This window comes from Cupressus sempervirens, chromosome 8 (genome assembly GCF_028749045.1).
Source record: "Cupressus sempervirens isolate cs-2001-9-10 chromosome 8, ASM2874904v1, whole genome shotgun sequence".
Taxonomy (NCBI): Eukaryota; Viridiplantae; Streptophyta; class Pinopsida; order Cupressales; family Cupressaceae; genus Cupressus; species Cupressus sempervirens.
The window spans coordinates 272,469,639-272,492,840 of NC_143125.1; the positions used below are offsets into that span (position 1 = coordinate 272,469,639).

The following is a 23,202-nucleotide window of genomic DNA, read 5'->3' on the forward strand; positions in this document are numbered from 1 at the left end:
ATATTAAAAGGTAACTTTATATTTAATTAATTTAATTAAGTGACTTGAATTATAAAATATTTTATAAAGTCACTTAATAGATAAAATAAAATAATGTTCTAGAAGCTTCTAGAGAAAGTGGAGGAAAAAGAATAAATAGGCACCCCGGGCTTCATTCTAATCATCCAGATTTGTTGTTGTTGATGTTGATGTTTGTTGATGTGCATTGTGGAGCCTAGGGTTTCTGCAATAGTCACAACTGGCCATTGAGAACGAAAACTCTCAATTGGTACGCAATTTTGAGGATGTGAAATATCACTTGAATTATTGCAGCTGGGAGGAAGATACTTCAGCCTTCTATTTGTGCTACATTGAGAAAAAATATTTGTGGCCATTGAGAACGAAAACTCTCAATTGGTACGCAATTCTGAGGGTGTGAAATATCACTTGAATTATTGCAGCTAGGAGGAAGATACTTCAGTCTTCTATTTGTGCAACTTTGAAAAAAAATATTTGAGTACAAAAAGCAGGCCGAAAAAGTAGTTCAAAAAAGCAGGCCGAAAAAGCAGTTTGAAAAAGCAAGCCGAAAAAGCAGGCCGAAAAAAGTAGGCCGAAAAAGCAATCCGAAAAAAGCAGGCCGAAAAAGAAATTCGAAAAACCAGGCTGAAAAAGCAATCCGAAAAAAGTAAGCCGAAAAAGCAAAACCGAAAAAGCAGGCTGAAAAAGCAAGTCTAAAAAAGCAATCTAAATAAATAAAAAAAAAAAGAGCAATCCGAAAAAGCAAATTCGAAAAAGCAAAGAAAATTATTACAGCCATCTACAATCAGGGGCGACAGCTAGAGAGGCACGACTTGGGCATTTGAGGAGGTTATTTTCTATTCAGTGGTATTGCAATACATCTATTCTCTAAGGCGACTTCATATGCCAGGTCTGATGTGTATTTTCATAGTTGCCTTTCACTATAGAGTGCTATTGTAATTGTCATTTCCTATCAAACCTATCATTCATTAATAGATACATCATTCATTTTTACATTCCTCACAACGGTATCAGCAATCCATGGCTTTAGTTGTATTTAATCATGCATGTGATTAGCGTACTGTTGTAGGGGAGTATTGAAGTTAGATATTTAGTGTTGCATTAGTTTTCGTTGGCAGCTGTAGATGCATATTACTCTACCAGCAATCATCATATTTTGATATCTCTGTAAATGCCAAGAGTCTTGGCTAACTTAGTATGAATATTGTATTGGATACTCATTCTCAATTAAGGAAATACAATTGCTGGTCATTAATAGTTGTCTTTGAGCGTTAATATATCATTTTTAATCAGCCAGTTAGCTTGCATACCAATTGTTTGTTAAAATACCAGTTGGTTGTAGGTGATCATTTTCATGATTAGAACTCATATATGCATTCAGTATTGCCAAAAATTAGTTGCATATTTATGTTAGGTCATTGTTTAGACAATTTGGAGTCTTTTGTAAGCATTCTCTTTGAGGCAAATCCAAACAAGAATCACTGTAGCAATCTGAAAAGTTATATCAGTCAGAGGACCCTTGCTTGTAAAGTGTTTGACGAAATGTCAAACAACTGAAGTATAAAGATTTTTGGTGTTGGAAGAAGTTATAACCTATTGGGGTTATTACAAAGTACGCACATTTCTTCACCGTCCCGTCAAATTTTTAGGCCACACAAGTTGCCAATCTTCTTTTTAGAGAAGTCTTTCATCTGCACGGGTTACCTTGAAACATTGTCAGTGATCGGGATGGGCAATTCATCAGTATCTTCTAGACAGAATTGTTTCGATTGGCAAGGACTAAATTATCACCAAGTACTAGTTACCACCCTCAGACAGAGGGACAAACGGAGATTGTGAACAAATGGCTCGAAGGATACCTTCGAAACTATGAACAAGCATGGGTCAAGTGGATACATCTAGGAGAATATTGTTAGAATACCACTTATCACATGTCCATCGAGATGGCACCATTCAAAGCTCTATATGGGTACGAACCCCTCTCCTTCATCGACACAATGCTGGGAGATAGTCGCGCACGAAGGATGAGGGACTGGCTTCAAGGAGAGAGGACATCTTACGATACCTGAAGGGAAACTTACAACGGCCACAAAATCAGCAAAAGATGTACGCTGACAGACACCAAATGGAGAGGAGTTTCGAAGTAGGAGACTTGGTTTATCTCAGGCTCCAACCATATCGACAATCCTCATTGAAGGAAAAAGGAAAAGAAAAATTGAAGCTACGATTTTATGGCCCCTATCACATAGTCCGTCACATTGGTGAAGTCGCTTATAAGCTAAAACTTTCGGAGGGAAGCTGTATTCATAACGTCTTTCATGATGCATGCCTAAAGAAGGCTGTAGGGCAGAACGTCACAGTAGTGACAAACCTTCCACCACTGAATGAAGAAGAAAAGCTCATATTGGAATCAATCGAGATCACCGAAGTACGTGAGAAGACTCTGCGAAGCCACACGGTGAAGGAATATTTGGTGCGTTGGAAACACTTGCCATTGGACGACACGACGTGGGAGGGCGAGCACAGTCTCTAGCACCCGGCATTGCATTTGCTTGAGGACAAGCAAAATTTGGGACAAGAGGACTATAATATTCCCATTATAAAATAAATCTTTAATCAAACTATTGTTAGTGGGCTGATTGATTTAATATATCTCGAACCCATTTTTATTTTGTTTTCGTTGTTTGTGTCTCCGCCATCTATCTTTGTACACCCTCGGAAAGTTTTCCCAACAATTATTTAAGCACGGCTTATAGGTAGTCTTAGGGTATGCATTTTGGATTATTTCTTTGTACTGCAAATTCCAGTTGGATTCTCTGTAGTTCGTCATTTCGGAAGTGAAAAATGTTCCCTATTTGGTTTGTTTTTGGTTTCAATGGGATTCAACCCTCACCCTATTCCGTCGCCTGTAACACTTCACTCGGATATGGCAAATCAGAGCATCATCTTACGGCACATATTAATGAAAGTTTCCTATGTTCCAATCTCTATTCTTGTTGGTTTATTTCATAACTACGGATCTATAAATTTATGATTGTACAGTTCTTACTGTACGGACTCGGCAAATTGTTGTGGCTTCACCATCCCTATCGTACGGCTTGGATTAATTGTATCATTGCACCTCCCTCCATTTCCTCCTATAGTACGGCCTCATTGGACTACACCCTATACTCCTCATCCTCCCTTCCATCATCGTACGGCCAAGGCTACCCATCGTACACCATCTAATACACCCACTGTACAGCATATATTGTGTCCAACAGCCCGTCATAAGGCCTGTGACTGTACGACCTTCTCCCATAACCGAAAACCTCATTTGGCACCCATAGATATCATACGACCTCCCCATTGTCCTCCGTACATTGGCAATTGGCATCCGTATGCCATCTCATTCCACCGTACCAACCTCCATTTCACTGTACGCATTCCATTTGGTTACCAAAATTACTTGGAGAAGATTGTTTGTGCATCGCCTACGGAATTGGATCATTACAAGCATTGTCTTCTTCAGTTGTGCAAGTCCTCTAACTTAATTATCTCGAACGGGCTTCCTTGTTTTCTTGGTTCAAAGCATTTCACATGTTGGCCCTACTGTGGTGCTGCAAGTGTTGTTAATCATGCTCTTGCTTGTGCATTTGTTATCCCCTCCATTAGCCACTTCACTGTCTCTTGCCTCCCCCTGGTTGATCGTGCCCTCCTTAGCCTCACCCTTCGAGTCTTCACCCCGTCTCCCTTCCCTTACCCCTCCACCTCTTCTACCTCCTCACTCTTGCTCCCTCCCCCTCCTGGGTCGGCCCCTTCTTCCACCACCCCCTCCATCCTCAACATTCGCACCTCCTTTTGCTTTGTTGAGAGTGACCATGACCTCTTCCTCCACCACCTTAGGTGGTTCCTCCCCCTTGATTCCTTTTCTAAGCCCATGGAGATTACCTCCATGTTTTGCTCACTCTTTTTTGCGATGTAGGAGTCTACCCTCCTCTCCATCTCCTGATCCACCTCTCCCCTTTCCCACAGCCCCCACCATAAGAATACTATCCCCTACATCAGTGGTTTGATAAGGACTACAAGTCCTTCCACCACTTAATTCACTTGGCCTCTTTATCACTATGCAATGTAGATCTCTTTGCGCCTCTCTTCTTTAGTCTCTGCAATGCTTTGAGCGTACCCTTTTCCCTCGCCATTTGCCTCCCCCTTCCACTTTAGATCATAGCGCTCGGATCTCCCACGGCTCCACCCCTTATAAGATCCTAGTCAACCTCTACTTCACCTCATCCCCCCCAACCCCCCGCTCAATTGTCAACCTTTCACTTTCTCCAACCTCAATGAGGGTCGTCAGGTATATCAGCAATAGCATGTGCGTGGATGAGGAAAGGTCGAAGCGCAACTCTTCAAGCTTGGTTTCACTTTTTTGGTCTCCTTTTTCACAATGTTTTTTACTAGGGTTGTTTGTATCGGCTTTCCTGATTCTTGGTTGTGGCACATCATCCATCAAATTTATAAGACCAAGTCGATTTCAAACCCTGACAACTACACGACTATCATGATGAAGCATAACATTGCCAAACTCTATGCCACAATATTGAATCCTATTATTTCTAGGGAGCTTAATCGTTGTCAATGTCAGGCCAGGGGGCAAGCAAGTTTCCATAAGAATATCCACACCACAAAACCATATTCTGACTCTGTGAGCCATCATCAAGGAGGCTCGGCATCACTTAGCAAAGTGATATTGTTATTTTGTGGACTTTCACAAAGTTTTTGACTCCATTCCTCGAATGGCTCTCTTCTAGAGACTCAGAGACATCGAGCTTTCTGAGACCCTTTTGACTACTATTATGAGACTATACGAGTGTGTTGTTTGCAGATTTAGGACTCAACAGGGCCTAAACTCTTGAGTTTCAGTGCCCTCCAGGATAGGACTCTAACCAACTCGTCACCTACTTCACTCCGTGCCTCCTGCTTGGGGGATGAAGAGGCCGCTTGGTCATCCCTCTACTTCTCAAAGCCATACCAAATCTGTGAGAACTTACAGTGGTTACACTCGACAGCTCTGCCCTACCTCCAGTGACTCTTATAAGCAATCCAAGACATGTACTTGTCTGCCCCTCAAGTCTTATCGTTTGGTTCTTGACTACTTCTCACCTATGGGAAGTATTTAGGCTCTTCTTGCCTCTTATTTTGTCTCCTTGCCTTTGCTTTCTTGTTTTGTTCTTTCGGCAAACACTATTTGATGTTCCTGTTGTTGATTGCGGCCCTATTGTACTCTCTACAATCCCTTAGATATGTTTGTGGTCTCCAATTGGACATTAATAAATCCATCTTATCTTGTCCCATTTTTGAGACTGCAAACACAATCAAGCAGTTTGAAGAGGGAAGCACCTTCATGTTTGTGTTGGAAAGTTTGTATTAGGGTCGATGCCAGCCCCATGTCACCTAATATCGGCTTCACGAAAAGGAGCACCAACAACACCCACTTTTTAGTAGAGACATCCACACAAAGGCTCTAGCTGTGCAGTAGTTGGAGCCAAAAGCTTACAATATATGCAATTAATCCATCATGGAATAACAGACAAACAAACTCTCTCCAATTGTGCAGTAGTAGGAACCAAAACTTGCAATATATGCAATAAGTCCACTATGAAGTTGTTGGCACATGTTAATTCCAACCTCTGTTACTTTTTGTTCCTACAATGATTTCAAGAATAACCTTTGGTTATCTTTGCTTTAAATCCATGATGGATGGTTGACAGTGTATTAGCTTCAACCTTGACTTATGCAATTGAGGATCTATGTTTCTCATGCATTAGTTAGTACTCAAACCGAGGTTGTTAGTTCAAATCAACTCATGTTAACCGCTCATGCATGATTAGTAATAACTGATACTCTTCACCGTAATTTTCTCTTGTCAAAAGTGATTCAATTTGTATAAATCATGCATAATGTAATCATGATCAATTAATGAGAAAGAGCACAATGTAGTCAAAAACAATTTACTCCGAGTAGCTTTGGTTTTCTAGTTCAATTTCAAAAGTATTGTTTATTTTTCTTTTAGCGAAATCTTACAACTGTAGGAAATTTTACATGGTATCAGAGCTTAGAGAGTTGGAAGAAGAAACACTTTTTTTTCAAGTACAATAGATCCAAGCTTGAAAGAATGGAATTTTCAACCTTTTCTCTTCCTATGTCATTTTCAAACGGAAGCTACTGATTCTACTTAGTCACACGAGCAGAGACTTGCATCAAAAAGTCATGGCATTAGAGATTGGACCCAATTCTATATCAGAAAAAGGTCAAGGTCATGCTCTCTTCACATATATCTTGCCTCTTTTTCTCTCTAGTGATGCATTGTTTTTGTGGATCTGTCATGCCTTTTTATGCTAATTCTTCTTTGGTCCCATATTGATCAGATTTCTAGACAATTGGCACCTATATTTTCGATCAACAATTTATTATTGCATGGTTGAGTAGTGGCATTAGGGTCACTCGCACAGAATCATGTCATGGCACTAGTGGTTGGACCCAATTCTACATCAAGGAAAGGTCAAGATCATGCTCTCTTCGCATGTGTCTTGCCTTCTTTTTCTCTCTAGTGATGCATTGTTTTTGTGGATCTGTCATGCCTCTTTGCGCTAATGCTTCTTTGGTTCCATAGTCAATCAGATTTCTAGAGGATTGGTACTGGTATTTTCAATCAGCAATCTATTCTTGCATGTTTGAGCAGTGGCATTAGGGCCAGTCATACAGAATCATGTGTTAGTTGCATCCTTGAATGATAGATGTTTTGCCTTTGTTTGCCATCTATACTTTGTTTAAGGGAGCTATGCAGATTATTGTCTATTGTATCTTTGATTTGATTGACAGATATTTTTCCTTTGCTTGCCATCTATTCATTAATCAAGTAGTATCGTCGGGAGCACTCATGCAGACTAATCCTAATCATCATCTTAGTTTCAAAGAAGGTTCTCCATTCCACACCAGGGTGCTACTCATTTGACAGATGTTTACATTATTCTTGTCCTAGAAGATTTTCTCACTCTTTCCTTCCATTAGGTTTCTTGTTTCTTCTTATAGCTGGAATTAAGGGGGGTTGTTGGTGCATGTTAATTCCAACCTTTAGTTATCTTTATTTTAAATCCATGATGCATGGTTGACAGTGTGTTAACTTCAGCCTTAATTTATGCAATTGAGGATCTATGCTTCTCATGCTTTAATTAGTGCTCAAACTGAGGCTGACAGTGTGTTAACTTCAGCCTTGATTTATGCAATTGAAGATCTATGCTTCTCATGCATTAATTAGTGCTCAAACTGAGGCTATTAGTTCATGTCAACTCATATTAACTGTTCATGCATGATTGGTGATAACTGATACTCTTCACTGCGATTTGCTCTTGTCAAAAGTAGATTCGATTTCTATAAAGGATGCATGATGTAATCATGATCAACCAATGAGAAAGAGCACAATATAGTCAATAATTTTTTTATTCTGAGCAGCTCTGTTTTTCTTGTTCAATTTTGCAAGTATTGTTTCTTTTTCTTTTAGCTAGATCTTACAGCTGTAGGAAATTTTACAGAAATAGTTGAGAAACAAACTCCCCCCAGCTGTGCAGTAGCAGGAACCAGAATCAGCTTCTAATACGTACATTCAGCTTCTATAATTTCCAAATTCCGAAGAATCAGTTCACCAAAATGCCCATCTATTAATGCATGTTCATTCTTCTGCCTGTAAAAAGTTCCATATTAGTGAATATGCCAAAACTGTAATACCCTAAACAAGCCCCGCGTTGTCTTCGTTGACTGTCTAGCTTTGCACATAGCAGCTTCTGCATTGCCAATGAAACAAAATCCAAAAGCCATACCATTACCATTTTCTCATGCCCTTTTAAACACGAGTCTTAGTTTAGACTAATCAATGTTTGAATATTAATCTACACAAACAATACAGGGAGTTGCTTTCGTAAAGGGTTTTGGGTCTCTTCAAAACCTGTTTTTCCCTTATTCATAATTTATAAACAATACAGGGTGTTGAGTATGAAATCAAACATTATAGTTTCATAATAAGTAGTTTACTACCTCTTGTCAACCAAGGGTGCTCTATAATTCTACCACATTTGCAACCCCTACTTCAAGAATTGCTTTCTCTAATATTTGAAATATATATTCAGAAGTTTTTTTATGATTCATAGTGTCAATAACCTTTATGAATACAACACCTTCACGACAAGCCACTAAAACATTAATCAATGGTCTTTGACAGAGATCTGACCATCCATCACTCAATATAGTGCACCCTGTTACCTTCCAAGAGGCTTTGACCACAGCTAATTTATCAGTCACTCTATCTTTTGACCTCTCTAAGAGAGTTGTTCTCAAAGCCTTAGAGGAAGGAGGTATGTACCCTTTGCCAAACTCTCCAGCCTTTTGAAATACAAGACGATAAAGTGGATTTCTAGCTACATTGAATTGAATTGCACTAGTATAGAATAAATCAGCTAGTAAATCATCAACTACTTGTTTCTCACATGGTTTCCAAAAGCTATTCAGAGTTCTGCTCTCTTTTGTTGGCTTTACAACCTGAGGTAGACATGAAGATGAAGTTATAGTGGATGTGAATCTAGGGACGTCTTCAATTCTTTGTTTCTTTTGTGCATTCTTCGTCTTTTGAGCAATAGAAGATGAATGCTCTTTCTCTAAAATCGCTCTAAGCTCTTGGGTCACACCTGGACATGCAATAACACCTCCACCTTTACCTATCGTAATACCAAGCAGGTGATCCATGACCCTTGTTAAACTTCCAGTAATAACTTTTGGACACAAGTTACACTGAGCTTTATTAGGACCATTTTTAGTCACATGTTTCCACGCCTTCGAAGTTGATTTGTTGGGAGCCATATTACAATCTGTAGAATTAAAAACAAAATAATATATTATTATTTCAAATTTTAAAACAAAATAATTCAATAAATAATTTTAAAATGTTAATTTAAAATTAAACATGTTAAAGGTCAACTTTTTACACTAATAATTCTATTATTTAAAAATTGAAATATAAATTTATATTTTATTAAACATAATATAATATATCTATTTATTTATCAAATTATAATAAAAATTATAAACTAATATATCTATTTATTTATTAAATTATAATAAAAATTATAAACTTACAAAGCAAAATAAAGTAAACATATTAATATATATCTAATGGACTCTAATATTTTAAAAGTTTTCCGAACTATATTAATTAAAAATTAATATATCACTATTTTAAATCAATTTTAAAAAATAAATCTAATATTTAATTAACTATTACAAAATAGATTACAAAGAATTATTAAAAAATTAAATTGATTACAAAAACTATATAAATTGATATAAAAAATTTATACAAATATATCATATAAAAAACTATATACAAATTATATTTAAAAAACTATATACAAATTATATTTTAAAACTATATAAAAAAAACAAAACTAAATATAAAATTAATACATATTGAAAAGTTAAAATTATAGAAAATACAAACTATAGTAAAGTTTTCACATATTACAAAAAAAGTAAATCACCTTATTACAAAATGAATCGGAGTAAACTTTATAATATGTAATATGGAATTGGAGTATTAAAAATTTAAACTATACATCGAATGGAAAAAATGAACCGCTGCACAGGCGTTGCCGACTGCCGAAAAAACAAATCGCTGCAGCTTCACGGACTGCCGAGGACGACAAAGGGCACAGGCGTTGCCGACTGCCAAGCACGAAAAAAACCAGAGAATGCGTTGCACACGACGAAGAGCCGAGAAAGCGTGTCGCCGTTCAGGAAAATTCATTTGCAAGGTGTTTTGTCCAAGGTTGCACGGGTACGTGGGTATGGGAACGGGAATGGGTACGGGTACACATAGTTTTCAAAATAGGGGACAGGGGTACGTGTGTATGCCTAATTTTTCTATATAATTAATATTTTATAGAAAATATATGTCATGAGTCATGACATTGAGCAATCAAAACAAGAAATTTGAAAATATGGGCCATACGTCAAATTATTATACATATATTTATATATGCTATTGCTGAATGTTTAATGTTTAAAGTATTTTTCATAATAGGGGACAGAGGTACTTGGGTATGTCAAACTTATTTAAAAATTATACTTTTATATTTATAAAAAATCTGAAATTATGAGTCATGACAATGGTGTTTCAAAACAAGAACAGTGATAAAGTTTGCAACTATAATGTATTGTTTTCAGTTTCAGATTTGCTATATGTTTGAAATAATAATACATGATAAATGCTTAGATGCATAACAAAGAAGGCAGACTTTAAACATGAACAAGAAGATCCTAAATCATATGACAATGACATATTGCAAATGATAAACTTATGACTTGAACAGTGATAAAGTTTATTGTTAATGAGTATCAAAGTTTCAAACTGATTTGGTATTGAATTAAGTTTGATAAACAACAAGCTAACACAAAAAAAAAAAAAACTAAAAAAAAATCAGAATCTTAATCAAGGTCCTTAGCTATGATGCTCTCCACCGAGTATCCAGTACGTGGGATACGTGTACCCAGTACTTGGGTACGTGGGTACAAGTACCAGGGGTGTGGGTACGAGTACCCATGCAACCTTGGTTTTGTTTGAGGGTTCAAACCGCATTTTATAGTTTTTTCTGCACGCCAAAACCTTGCAAACAGAAATTTCTAAATGCATTTGACTCTGATTAGAAAGTCCGTTTGTAGCAGTCGAATCAACAGCAGATTTTAACGATTTTTTTGGTCAAGTTTCACATTCGACAATATCCGAATATCAAGCTTGATATTTGCCGAACATTGTGACTTAGCTTCTGTGCTCCTTAACATACAACAAGGATGTGAAAAAGCTGGAACACCTATTTCCAGGAAACTGGAAAGCAGTACCATAATCATCCTGTCACACAAAGAGCACAAGAAATATTCTACATGCTCACCCTTAGGATTATTCCAGTTTATAAGTATAAAAATTTCACACATGACCACAGATCAGAATTTCGCTTGTCCAACATCAGACAGAATTGAATAATAATGCAAAAAGGAAACACAAAATAAAATCTGCAATATACAGGAAGAAAATTTGAGAAATAAGAGAAACAGTTCCGTTATTTCTACTGCATATTTCCAACACAGAACATTCACTTCTACGTTTGACCTGAGTTTGACACCTAGTTAGCATTATTATCATTAACAAAAAAAAAATGCCAAAATATTAACCACATATTAACATGAAATATTGTGATAACTAAATACCCAGTATTCATTCCATAACGATCCTGTAGCTTTTGCTCAGAAAATTGCAACAAGTCTCCAATTGTTTTAACACCAAGATCACTCTCCAAGGAACTCCCCAGTTTACCTCCCAGCTGTTTCCTGCAAAAAGAGTCAGCAGCACAAATTGAAGATAGAACCCTCCCTTAGAAATTTTCTAAGTCGAGATTGTCTATTGTTAACAGAAACTAAATAGATACCATTAGACAATATTTTTCAAGATTCATTTTCTAAGGAGCTTACAAAAATCTAAGACCCCTTCTCTCTCCATATACTTCACATCCATGGCTTGAAACTTCCTTCCAACATTTAATTTTATTCTAACAATAATCATTGATTAACTCAAAGAATATAAAATAAATTTCAAACCTCTTAGTGTCAACTAGAGTTTTACATTTTTTTCACTGGCAGATTTGCAAGTAAATCTGGCACACATGCGCAAGGTACAATGGTCTGCTGTGCAGGCTTATGCATTCCACTTGCAAGTTTTGCCAACATCTGCAAGTAATTAACCAAGGTTACAAGCCCAATCATAGTGGCAAACAAAAAGATTTCAATTCAATCAGTTAACATACAAATAGAGAACATCTCCCAAAAGACAGCTTCTACAGTAGGTTAACAATATCAACAATGTAGAATAAGAGGAAATTGAACGGCGAAGTATAGTCTACCAACGGTTAAATGATCATCAACATAAGAATTGTAGAACACAAGGAGACAGATATTATAGAAAGAGAATTTTATTATCATATATCACTATGATGTACAGAGCTTTTGGTGGTAATGAAACACTGGAATATGGAAGACAAAGCAGCAATATAATTGTTGAAAATTTTCCCCTCAACTATTCATGCTCACTGGTCAAAGTTCACACTTTTTTATTTGCCTTCACTAGCTGACAAACTGCATGTGCACCATGAAGCTTAGACTTTTTGCCTCAATTCTCCAACCCTACCTTTTGTCTTTCAAACTCCACCTTCTGCTCTTCACAGACCCCATTAAATTGCCATCATTCAACCTCCTGCTCTGCATTTTTGCTAAATCCATCTCACAAACCATGGCCTTGGACTTGTACTCTTTTAACATTAAACAATGTTGCTTTTCTTTTTCTTCCCACTTTCTCATGGGATTACCCAATGATATGCCATTTTTCATTAATTTTTTATTTCCCTTGGCAATTGGGTTCAAAATATCCCTCTCTGCAATCACCTTGGCATATCTCCTCTCTGTTCGGTCTTGAAGCACTCCTGACATTTTACCTGCTGTTGCATAGATTTTTCTTCCCTCTGACTTGTCCTAGCTCTGGCAAAGTAATCCTGTGCATGTTTCCCTGTATAAATTAACTGCTCAACATTTCTTTGGAAAAGACAAGCAAAGCTAGGAGGCAAACTCAAACGAAGAGCACAATTCTTTATTCAACCAGAAAATCAGATATGTGAATACGTCAAATGAGAGAATTAACAGATTGATTTTCAACAAACCTTTGTTGCAAAGATATTTAAATTTGCCCTCACTTATTGCTTATTTTAAAATAAGTTTATGATGATTAATTACTCCAATAATATTGCTCGCAATCAACAAGTGATATAATATATCAGCACTGAATATTGCTCAAGCAATCCTCCAACATGTTTTAGACAGTGAATGTGCAAATGTTGTGATGATTGGGAAAGATCCTCCTCAGCCATTTATAGGCACCACCAACTTCAAACTCCCACAGGTCAGCTCAGCAGGAGAAAAAAATATCCAAATCTTGCTCTGGACGGCTTAGCAAAATCAATAAATATTAATTATTATTAATATAACTATTTAAATATTTATTAGTATTATTATTACAACTTGTAGTGTTGAAAAGACTATTATTTCCTGCTTCTGTGGCATTTGAATTAAGTCTTGTTGGGGACACTACAAACTTCAACAATCATATCCAAGTCATGACAAAAGGATTAAGCTACAAGCATGGAGCATCAAGCTTCCTAATCAGAGTAATCATTGGACATATTTTCCACAAGCCCCAATAGTTCTTCATCAATGCCACATGACTCAAAAATCAATTAGATTCTGTCACTCCAACCAGTCCTTACTTCATGTCACAAACCTCAACTCCTCTCTACGTCCTATTGTAACCTTTTCACACCATCACCCCATTGCAAATGGGGCCCCCTCTTTTGCTCATAGTTGCTAGGTTAGGTAGATTTTGGCATTGCATTTGGCAATTTAAAGTTTTAAAAGACTGATGGGTGGCAAGAAATCAGCTGGCCAAGTTGTGATTTTAAAATGGGAATGTTAAAATTGAGGTTTGTTGAGGTCATTTTAAAATGGGTCAACTGTAAAATCCTAAGTGTATTTAAATTTTGGCAAGTCAATTTGTCAGAAATACCATATAAATGCATATTCCATGCATAAGGGCCTTACTATCCTTTAAAATTTGATTTTACACATTCAAAATGGCCAAATCCTAAGGAAAAATAATTATCCTTCATAAAAATACACAAAATCCAAACTACACATGAATTTCCCTTCATATTTTGATCAAAATCCGAGCTATACATGAAAATCCCTTCCATTTTCGCATTTTTCAGAAAATTGTTGGAGGTCATAATTCAAACATATTATAAATTTCCACCACTTCAGATAATGTTGGCTTAAAAAAATTCTAAGTGCTTGAAAAATTCAAACTAAAGGCGATTTTCCCCCAAGGGTGGAAATTTTTCTCAGTCTGGAAATTGTCCAGACTAATGTTGTGTTTTCCTTGGAGAGAGTTGGGAACTTGGAAATTTTTCCAAGTCTAAGAAATTTCCAGACATGTATCATTTTTCCCCCACAACTGAGTGTGGAACAAGAAAAAAATTCTAACACAAGAAGTTATCCAAACTGGGGTATTTTTTCCTAGATGGCAAAGTTGGATTCCAAAAAAAATTAAGTGTCAATTTGTCCAAACTAAGGTCGTTTTTCCCTTGGAGAGAATAACAAGTAATGCAAAAAAATTTGAGAGCTGGAAATGTCATACATGGGTGTTTTTCCGCTAATGGGAGTATGGAATGCAGAAACCTTTCTAACTGCAAGAATTATCCTAACTAGAGTTGAATTTCCCCTTTGTTGCTATATTGCAAATTTTTTTGGAAGTATCGAAAATGTTTGTAGAAGGGATGACTTTTCCCCTTGCAATGGCAAAGTGAGATCAAAAATTTTCTAAGTACAAGATGCATTCTATCTAAGCCTCGAAAAATTTTCCCCACCTTGCATGGATGGAGTTGGAGTTTGGACATAGTTTAAGTCCATCAAAGTTGTGGACTTAGGCAATTTCAAGAATCCCAAAATGGATCAGTTCTCCCATTATGGCAACATTTTATTAAATAATTAGAATTAATGTGGGCTATTAATAAAGTCAAATTTGAATCTTCTAGAATGTGGTAAATCTTTTATCCCACATCGCTTATATGATGCAAATAAGAGGCAAAAACAAGTATAATGGGGATGGTTGCTGCTGTTATAAACAAGATTATCTTTGAAGAACAAAGACTAAGATTGCCAAAATCTGAAGCAAGAGGTCAAATTGAAGCACGATCCAACCTTAATGATTGGAGTCTAGGTGAAGAAGGAAGATATCTGCCCTTGAAGAAAGGTTGAAGGTGACTAAGGAAGCCATTAAAGGGCTGTAAACAAGGTAATTTCAGACTTAATTCTGAAAACCCCTTCTAACGGTGCAATATTTTTTTGAGAAATTATAGAGAAGCATTTGCAAGGAACTTCATTCATGAGCCATGGCAGGTTGTTTTAAAGGTTTTTTCTTCATAATTTTGAAGGCAAGAGGAGGCTGGGATTGTCAATATTCAGATTAAAACCTGAGAAATACTCTGTGGGGCAATTTTTTTTTTTTTTTTGGAAATTTCTATAAAACTATCCTATTACTGAATCTGTCCAAACTTAATTGCTGACTCTGCACTTGCCATTAGCTCATCATTTGCAACAAATTTCAGGCATCAACGGGCCTGTGGTAAGGCTGCCATGAACAAAAGTCAGAAAAATAGGCCCAGAATTTTGATTTTTTTCCGCTTAATTTGGGATTGATTGCAATTTGATTAGGGTTGATTGCAGGTCTTTTGGGAGTAATTTCAGGCCACTTTAAAGCAATTCTTAGTCTGAAACACAACTTATCTTCAGACTGTGTCTGAAACATTCAATACAGAGGCGATTTTTGTAAAATTTCTCATAATTCTGTCATTCAGAAAATCATTGAAAGGGCTGTTTCTGAGTATGGTGCGGAAGTCCTTGTGCATTTATCACTATGTTTGAAGCTCAAATTCATCCAGACTACGCTAAGTTGTAGGCATGTCTTCAAAAAATCAGAGCCTCGCAAGAATCTGACTTTATTTCATTCAGTAATAGACCTTTGTTCTAACTCATGGATAAGCATAAACTTAGGTTCCAAACCCTCATTTCATTTATGGTGTATTACTGGTCATAGATCATTTTCAGACCATGTCCTCAGAAAATTCTAAAACCTAGGATGGATTTTATGCATGGATTGCTTCACAATTTCAACTCATAGTGTGCATATGAATCCACAGATCATGATTGATGCTAACTTAGTGAATTATTAGGACTGATTTGGTGTTATTTCAGACCTATCCACTCATTAACTTCAGGAAATCAGAATATGATAGAGGTCTTGTTTTGTCGTTTTGGTTGACGGGATATGACTTTGATGCATGGTCATATCAAGAATTTGGTTCCAGCTCACACACCAGTCCTTGAAAGCAAAGAGCTTATGAGTTTTTAATTAGGTGAGAACAGGTTTTGAAGGGTGCCTGAAACTCTTTACATCATTAAAGAGAAAGATATATCATGAAGGCTTAGCATAGAAAGAGACAAAAAGCAAAGATAGAACAGAAAGTGACCAGAAACAAAAGGCCAGCATAAGGACAGCAGACGCTTTAAAGCCAACAAACAGAGAAAACAAGAGACAGCAGAAACCCAGAAAACCCCAACGGAACAAAGAACTAAGTGAAGTTCTTGAGCATCTCAGCAGCTTCAAGCTCGAGTTGCCCCATAGTATCAGCAGCCTTCTTTAGATCCTGGATCTCCTTATTGGCACTTTGCTCCATCTTCTTATTACTGGCACAAGTTCATTTGCCTGACCCAGCTGAAGTCTCCACAGAATTGGTGTTCTATCATCAGCCACCTGAACAATAACCTTCTCTTTGTTGGGGCTCTCAAGCTTCACAATGAGGATCCTAAGGTGCACCGCTCAAGCCTTAGGAATTTTATAGCTTTGGTTCACAATTTTTTGAGGTTATCTTGAAGACCACCAATCCTTTTGTCAGCACCTGAGAACTTGTCATCCACTTCTTTGAACCTAGAAGAATAAGCTCCAGTCATAGTCTCGACATCATTAACAGCTTCAGTAAGGTCTTTAAGAGCCTCCGGGAACGAGTTGTCCTTGCCAGCACCAACGGCCTCCAAGAAATCAAGTTTACAGGAGAAAGACCTCAGTGACTTCATGAAAAACCCACTTGATAACCCCATAAAAATCCATAGCCTCTTCCTTCGCAGTCTGCAAAAAATAGATACTAGGCTCCTTGCCGAAATCATCAAGTTCAGAGAAGGTACTGTCCACCCTAGGGTTATCAATACCACCAAAAACAGAGCTAGGGGGAGGACTGCCACTAGTAACAGCCTTCATGGCACTATCTTTGTCCACCGAATTCTTCATCAGAGGAGCAGGGTTAATAATGGAACAGGGAGCCAAAGGGGGGAGAAGGGAAAGAAAAGATCTCAGCAACACCCTGCACAGGACTGTTTGGAAAGCAGAGGGTAGACAGAGCAGGAGGAATCCTAACACTCTCACCAGAGCTTCTAACAAAAACCGAGACTTTGGACTTCTTCTTGGGGGGAGAAGAACTACCACCATCCTCAAATCAGTCTCGATGTCTTCACTCCCGTCCTCGTTGTCATCGTCCCATAACTTCTCATCTTGGCTTTTCTCACTTCTACTTTTCAACCTTACGTTTCTTCCTCTTACCAGACCTAGAGGCCATAGCCTTCCTCTTACCCTTAGAAGAGACTCTCTCATTTATATCAGACACAGACTCTTCCTCAAACTCCATATCAAAATCCCTATCATCCTCATAATCATCAAAGACATTAGTATCCTCTTCCAAGGCAGAGTGTTCTAGGATAGCTTGTAAAGTAGAATTTGCTTGAAAATGATCAAAATCTGAACCATACACCTGTCATGAAGGGCAGAGTTACTATTTTCCTTAGCCCTAACGCTCTTAACGCTAGTATTCAGGGAACAAAAGAGATAGTAAAGCAGATATACAATCCGATTGTGTCTGAAATGATTCAAAAGAACGAAGTAACACCCATAGACCCACAAGAATCTACCATCAAGACTTATATATTGCATTATAGTATCCTCTTCCAAGGCAGAGTGTTCTAGGACAGCTTGTTAAATAGAATTCGCATTTAAATGATTAAAATCTGAACCATAAGTCTGTCGTGAAGGGCAAGGTTACTATATTCCTTAGCCCTAACACTCTTAATACTAGATTCAGGCAACAAAAGAGATGGTAAAGCAGATATACAGTCCGATTGTGTCTGAAATGGATCAAAAGAACGATGTTATACCCATGGACCCGCAAGAATCTACCATCAAGACTAATATACTGCATTATAGCCATTAGGACTTCCTCCAATTCTTCTTAATCGCCATGGGAGAGTAGTACGTTTTATCAATTTTCACCAAATAACCCCTTTTCTCCTAATTTTGAAGAAATTTCTTAATGGCAGTATCTGTGAGCATTCTATCACAGTAGAATTTTACCTACAGTAGGCATGCCTGTAACCTCCACAATCAAACCTTCATCAATTTTAACTTCTCTACCAGCGATGTTCATCTTATCATCCTTCTAGTCCTCCTCGAACAAGTTGATGATAGAAGGGTTAGTTCTATGCAATCATTCCATTAAACTGTTAAGTTTCCCAAAGTCTAAAATCTCCCACACTGTTGTCTTTTTCTTCCAATCATCGCATGATGGCTTCCTACGCTTTTTGTTACCCCTCATAGCTCTTCTTCTCAAAACAAACAACAACTCAAGTTGAAGACAAAGAACTTGAAGATAATCTTGGTGGCAAGTGTTAAAATAACCACGCCAAACAATGGTAAAAAATACCCATAAAGTGTGCAAGAGTCATATCAATATTACTAATCGCACCATCACTAGGACAGCTAACATACGTTGTTCATTATTGCTTGGGTCATGGGACAGTGCATCGTAATCATCAACAAGTACCCCCAACTTACCATGCAATCTATCATAATTTAGTATTGCCTTAGCTTCGCGGGAGAAGTCCAACTCACCCCGCCATTTATTGGGTTACTAGATGTCACCACCACATTAGCTATCCAATCAGCCATGAAATTAGCTTTTCTAAAACCATAGGATATGAAGCATTTCTCAAACGAATTGTTAATGTCGCTTGCCTTGGAAATAATATCATGGATAATCCATGAAGGGGGAGGCATACCTCTTGGGCATTTAATTATATTGTTTAAATCACCTTTGAGCCAAACCATAGAGAATCCCATTTCTTTGGCAAGCATAAAAGATTGAAGATTTGTTATTACCTTAGCTAAGTGGTTAGTCTGAGAACCCAAGAGGAGCATCATCGTTGCAATACACTGGCACACATCATTTCTTATCACTCCCCCACACCCAATCGGTTGAGGATAACCTTTGGTCACCCCATCAAAATTAACTTTAACCCAACCAGAAGGTGGATAGCTCTGATTGCAGCCTTCTCTGCAAGTAGGCTTACGAGGTTCGATAGAGACAGTAGAAAGGTCCCAAAATTTAAATCATCACCATAATGAAGATGGGAGGGGGGAATACATACATTCAAATTCTCGACAATAGCACTTACAATCTTTCGACACACCACACATGAGTGTTGAGTGGATATTTTGCTACCGACAGTTTGTGCAAATTCAGTCGCAAAATAGGATGACGAGCCACAGCGTATAAGACAAAGCCTCTCCTACCTTAAAGGGAAGGCCCCCCCGTCTCACCGTTCCTTGGATCAACTCAAGGTAAGCAAGAAGTTGAGAGATTTTGTAAGGAGTGCTACCAATATTCTTTCGTCTTATCTTTCATGAGAGAATCTACTTACCCGCAAAGTGAGTAATGGGCAAGATTAAACCTCTAAACTACACTTCTATCTGATAGCTAGAAATGGTGATACAATAAGCCAACACCAACTCAAATGCTCATTGAAAGCGTACCGGTATGGCTCTAAGTCTTGTTTTAATCTATTCTATGAAAAAAACTCTACCATTGTGGGGCAAAGACTTCCAGAAGTAGGGAAGTTCTATCTATTTTTGTAAATTTGAGATGATAACACAAGCTACAGTCAAATCTTCTAGTATATGTATTATAACAATCGCTCCCAATCAAAGCTTCAGCTCCGATTGTTTCTTAACTCACTATGCTCTATTATTAAACACACAACAATAACATGAATTAAAGGCAATAGGCACAAATTACAATCAAAGCTTCTAATTTGCACTATCACAAGTTACAACTGCTCTCAATCAAAGTTTCAGCTCCAATTGTTTCTTTGTGTTCACTTTTCTTCCAAATTGGTACTACACAATCAAAGTCATGCTTGCACAATTTTGTCAAAGCTCTCTTGCATAAAAATAAAGATGATTCTTACAATGAGAGAGGCACTCCTGAAACAAGGAAAAGAAGTGATAGAAAGGAGAGAAAAGTGGGAGGAACTCAACCACCTCGACCTAGTCAAACTAGGTGAGAAGAATTATTGGATTACATGTTTGCAATTACAAACAGCAAGGGGTGCATACCAAGAAATCAATGCCCGACCACTTAATGAATTTTATTGATGACATTGAGTTACAAGAATGGGGGCATCCTTCTGGTAAGTGTCCAGCATATCCCCTCAAGATTCGTGACACGGTTTAACCACCTCCTATGAGATACTTAACTAGGATGGTTGTGATTTCCTAAGCAAACACATATTTTGGGAGAAACGGTTAGATCAATTTCCTATAAGTGGTATCAGAGTTGATTGTTAAATATACAAAGACGAAGTTGTTATTAATGTCATAAGTACAAAGATGATGTTGTCATTGATGTCAAAGGTATTAAATGTTATCATAGTTGTCAAAGATGAGAAGACAAAAGAATAAGACTATCATTAATGTCAAAAGTGAGAATGTATGAATAAGACTATTGAAATGTTGTCAGAGTATATATGCAAGATCATTGTGATAAGTGGTATCAAAGCGGGGTTACAAGTTTGAATCCCCTCGGGTAATGTTGGAGGGAAGATTGTTGGTAAGTGTCCAGCATGTCCCCTAAAGATTCATGATATAGCTTAACCACTTCCTATAAGATCCTTAACTAGGATGGTAGAGGTTTCCTAAGCAGATGCACCTTTTGGGAGAAACAGCAAGCTCAACTTGCTATAAGTCCAACTTGCTAAGGTGGCACAAAATGCTTTATTTTTTATCAACAATAATTACTGAAAACAAATAATGGAAGAAACAATGGAAATCGCTAAACCCTGCACCTAATCTATAGGCAAGGTTATCAACCTCAAAATGGCAATCCTAAATGGGCATAAGAAAACTGATCCATAAATAATTCCTAATTGCTAATGAATCTAAATCTATCGTTGATATATAATAGCTTTGGTCAGATACAAGGATAACTGATTATGATGACTGTATGTATGTATATCAGTTCAGACTTACATGCATACATACACACTTGCATAGTACTTGTGCTAAATTAAAATTATCATTCATATGTCTTGAATTCATACAAGCAATTATCCTTGCATTCAATCAAAACTATTCATACCAAACAAAGTATGCAGAAATCTGTACTCACAGGTTATATTATCTCTTAATGATTGAGAAAAGATCTCTTGCACAAAATCAATCAGGTAATGATCAGATGCATTCACATTAAGTCATAATAGGATCGAGCAGATGATCCATTTATGTTTAGACAGATCAACGACTTAATATAAATCATGTATGGGTAAGCATTAACTAAACTAATTAGTATAAGGCTAATAATTGTTTATATCAACAGTCATGTCATGGGTGGACACATGAGACATGTCCTCTCATGACATGCTTTTTGGCTTTGTGTCTTTTGAAACAATACTTATACCCAACTTAACAACCAAGAGAGGTATCGAAATCAATAAATAGTCTCTAATTGGTAAGTTCAGCACTTGCAGACCTGAAGATAAATTGCATTCTCAGATTAACATTAGTATTTCGTATATTCCACTAAACCAATTCCTTCAAGAATGAAGTCTGATCATAACCTGCAACAACAGAGAAATTACTACATTCAAATAGCAGTCTGATAAGAAATTCAATCACAATAACATCTATTGTTGATGAATACTGATAATGAATTTTGCACAAATTCTCAATGCAAGATCTAGATGGTCAGCCTACAAGAAGAGTAATATGGCTAAAAGCTGAATGGTACAGCTGGATTTGGCTGCAACCCTTAAAAATCTGCTCATAAATTGTTTTATATCTCCTGCAACCAACTCGTAGAGGAAATCTTGCAGAAATTACATCAAACAATGCCCAATTGATCTCTAGATGACATTCTTATTTATTAAATAATTCTTATTTCAGTTCACCAAACCCTAGGCTGTAAGAAAATTTGTCAAATTTGACTGTAAATTATCTATTGTAGCACAAATGGAAACCTTGTATAGCTTACCCCCAATGTTGAACAGTGTTTTTGTCCAATACACAATTCTCCAAGGGTTTTCATCTTTAGGAAACACCTGGCAAGAGCTACCCTATGAAAGAATAATGAAATTGATCTCATAATAATGAAATGATGCCTCCTCCTGTTATTTTATTGACTTCGAACCTTAATTGGCCCTTTTAAGGTTTCCACTTTATTTAATTAAGTTTATTTTTACAAATTTATTTATCCTCATAATAATGAAAGAATAAGTTGTTTTTAAAACAACTTAATTTAAGCCTTCCTAGGCGTCATGTCCCATGGTGGTCCACTTATTAGTTACTCTATTAAAATAATATAAATTTTATTTGATGTTTATTTTATTAATTTATTTAAAATATTGAAGTCATAGCTTCAATATTCCATTTTATATTTGAAATCCTCACTTGGACTCCAAACTAAAAACGGAGTGCTGCCAATAGATCAAGGATGATGTCTAAATATAGTAGGGCCACTGTCGATCCCCTCTTAAAATAAGGGCCCTTTCCTAGAATTTTGGAAACTATCTCAAACCATTTGGAATGACTCAAAATGTCTTTTGAACCAACTCCAATCTCCTAAAATATAGGGGTCCTAAAAATAGGGATCCTCCTAAAAAATAGGAGATTGCATCTACATACCTAGAAAGGTTCATAAAGCTCCCTGTTGTCATGCCCAAAATATCGAGGCAAAAACACAACAACAATTTTTTTTCTTTTAATGTAAAATTAAATAATGACTATGTTTAATACATGTTACCTTGAAAGTTACGCAAAGTTGACCAAGAGTTTGACGTGAGTTTTGATTATATTTCTTTTAGATGCATAGTTGACCTTTCAACCAAATTGCACGGGTCTAAACACTCAAGCCAAGATGCTATGAAAACACCTTGTTTGGGTCAACCAGGTGGGCTGACTAAACCAAATTGAGTGATGACATCTTGTGTCAACGGTATTTAAGCTTCCTCAATTTTTTTGTTGAATTTGGATTAAATTTGTTTAGGTTTTAGTTAGGTTAAGTCCATGTAATTCATGTTCTGACAACATCTCGAAATTTCACCCTTACAGGGTACATTCGGGTTTAAACC

General features: G+C 36.9%; 1 protein-coding gene across 2 annotated transcripts in view; it reads right to left on the reverse strand.

The window, feature by feature from the left end:
* The window catches only part of POLH (Y-family DNA polymerase H), a 214,139-nt gene that overhangs the window by 149,653 nt on the left and 41,284 nt on the right, over nucleotides 1-23,202 (reverse strand). For both annotated transcript variants that reach the window (XM_089797432.1, XM_089797431.1), the window contains 2 exons: nucleotides 11,720-11,823; nucleotides 11,308-11,427 (listed from right to left, as the gene is read on the reverse strand). In XM_089797432.1, the coding sequence (XP_089653558.1) occupies nucleotides 11,308-11,427; nucleotides 11,720-11,823 (224 nt within the window). The remainder of the gene's footprint in view (nucleotides 1-11,307; nucleotides 11,428-11,719; nucleotides 11,824-23,202) is intronic.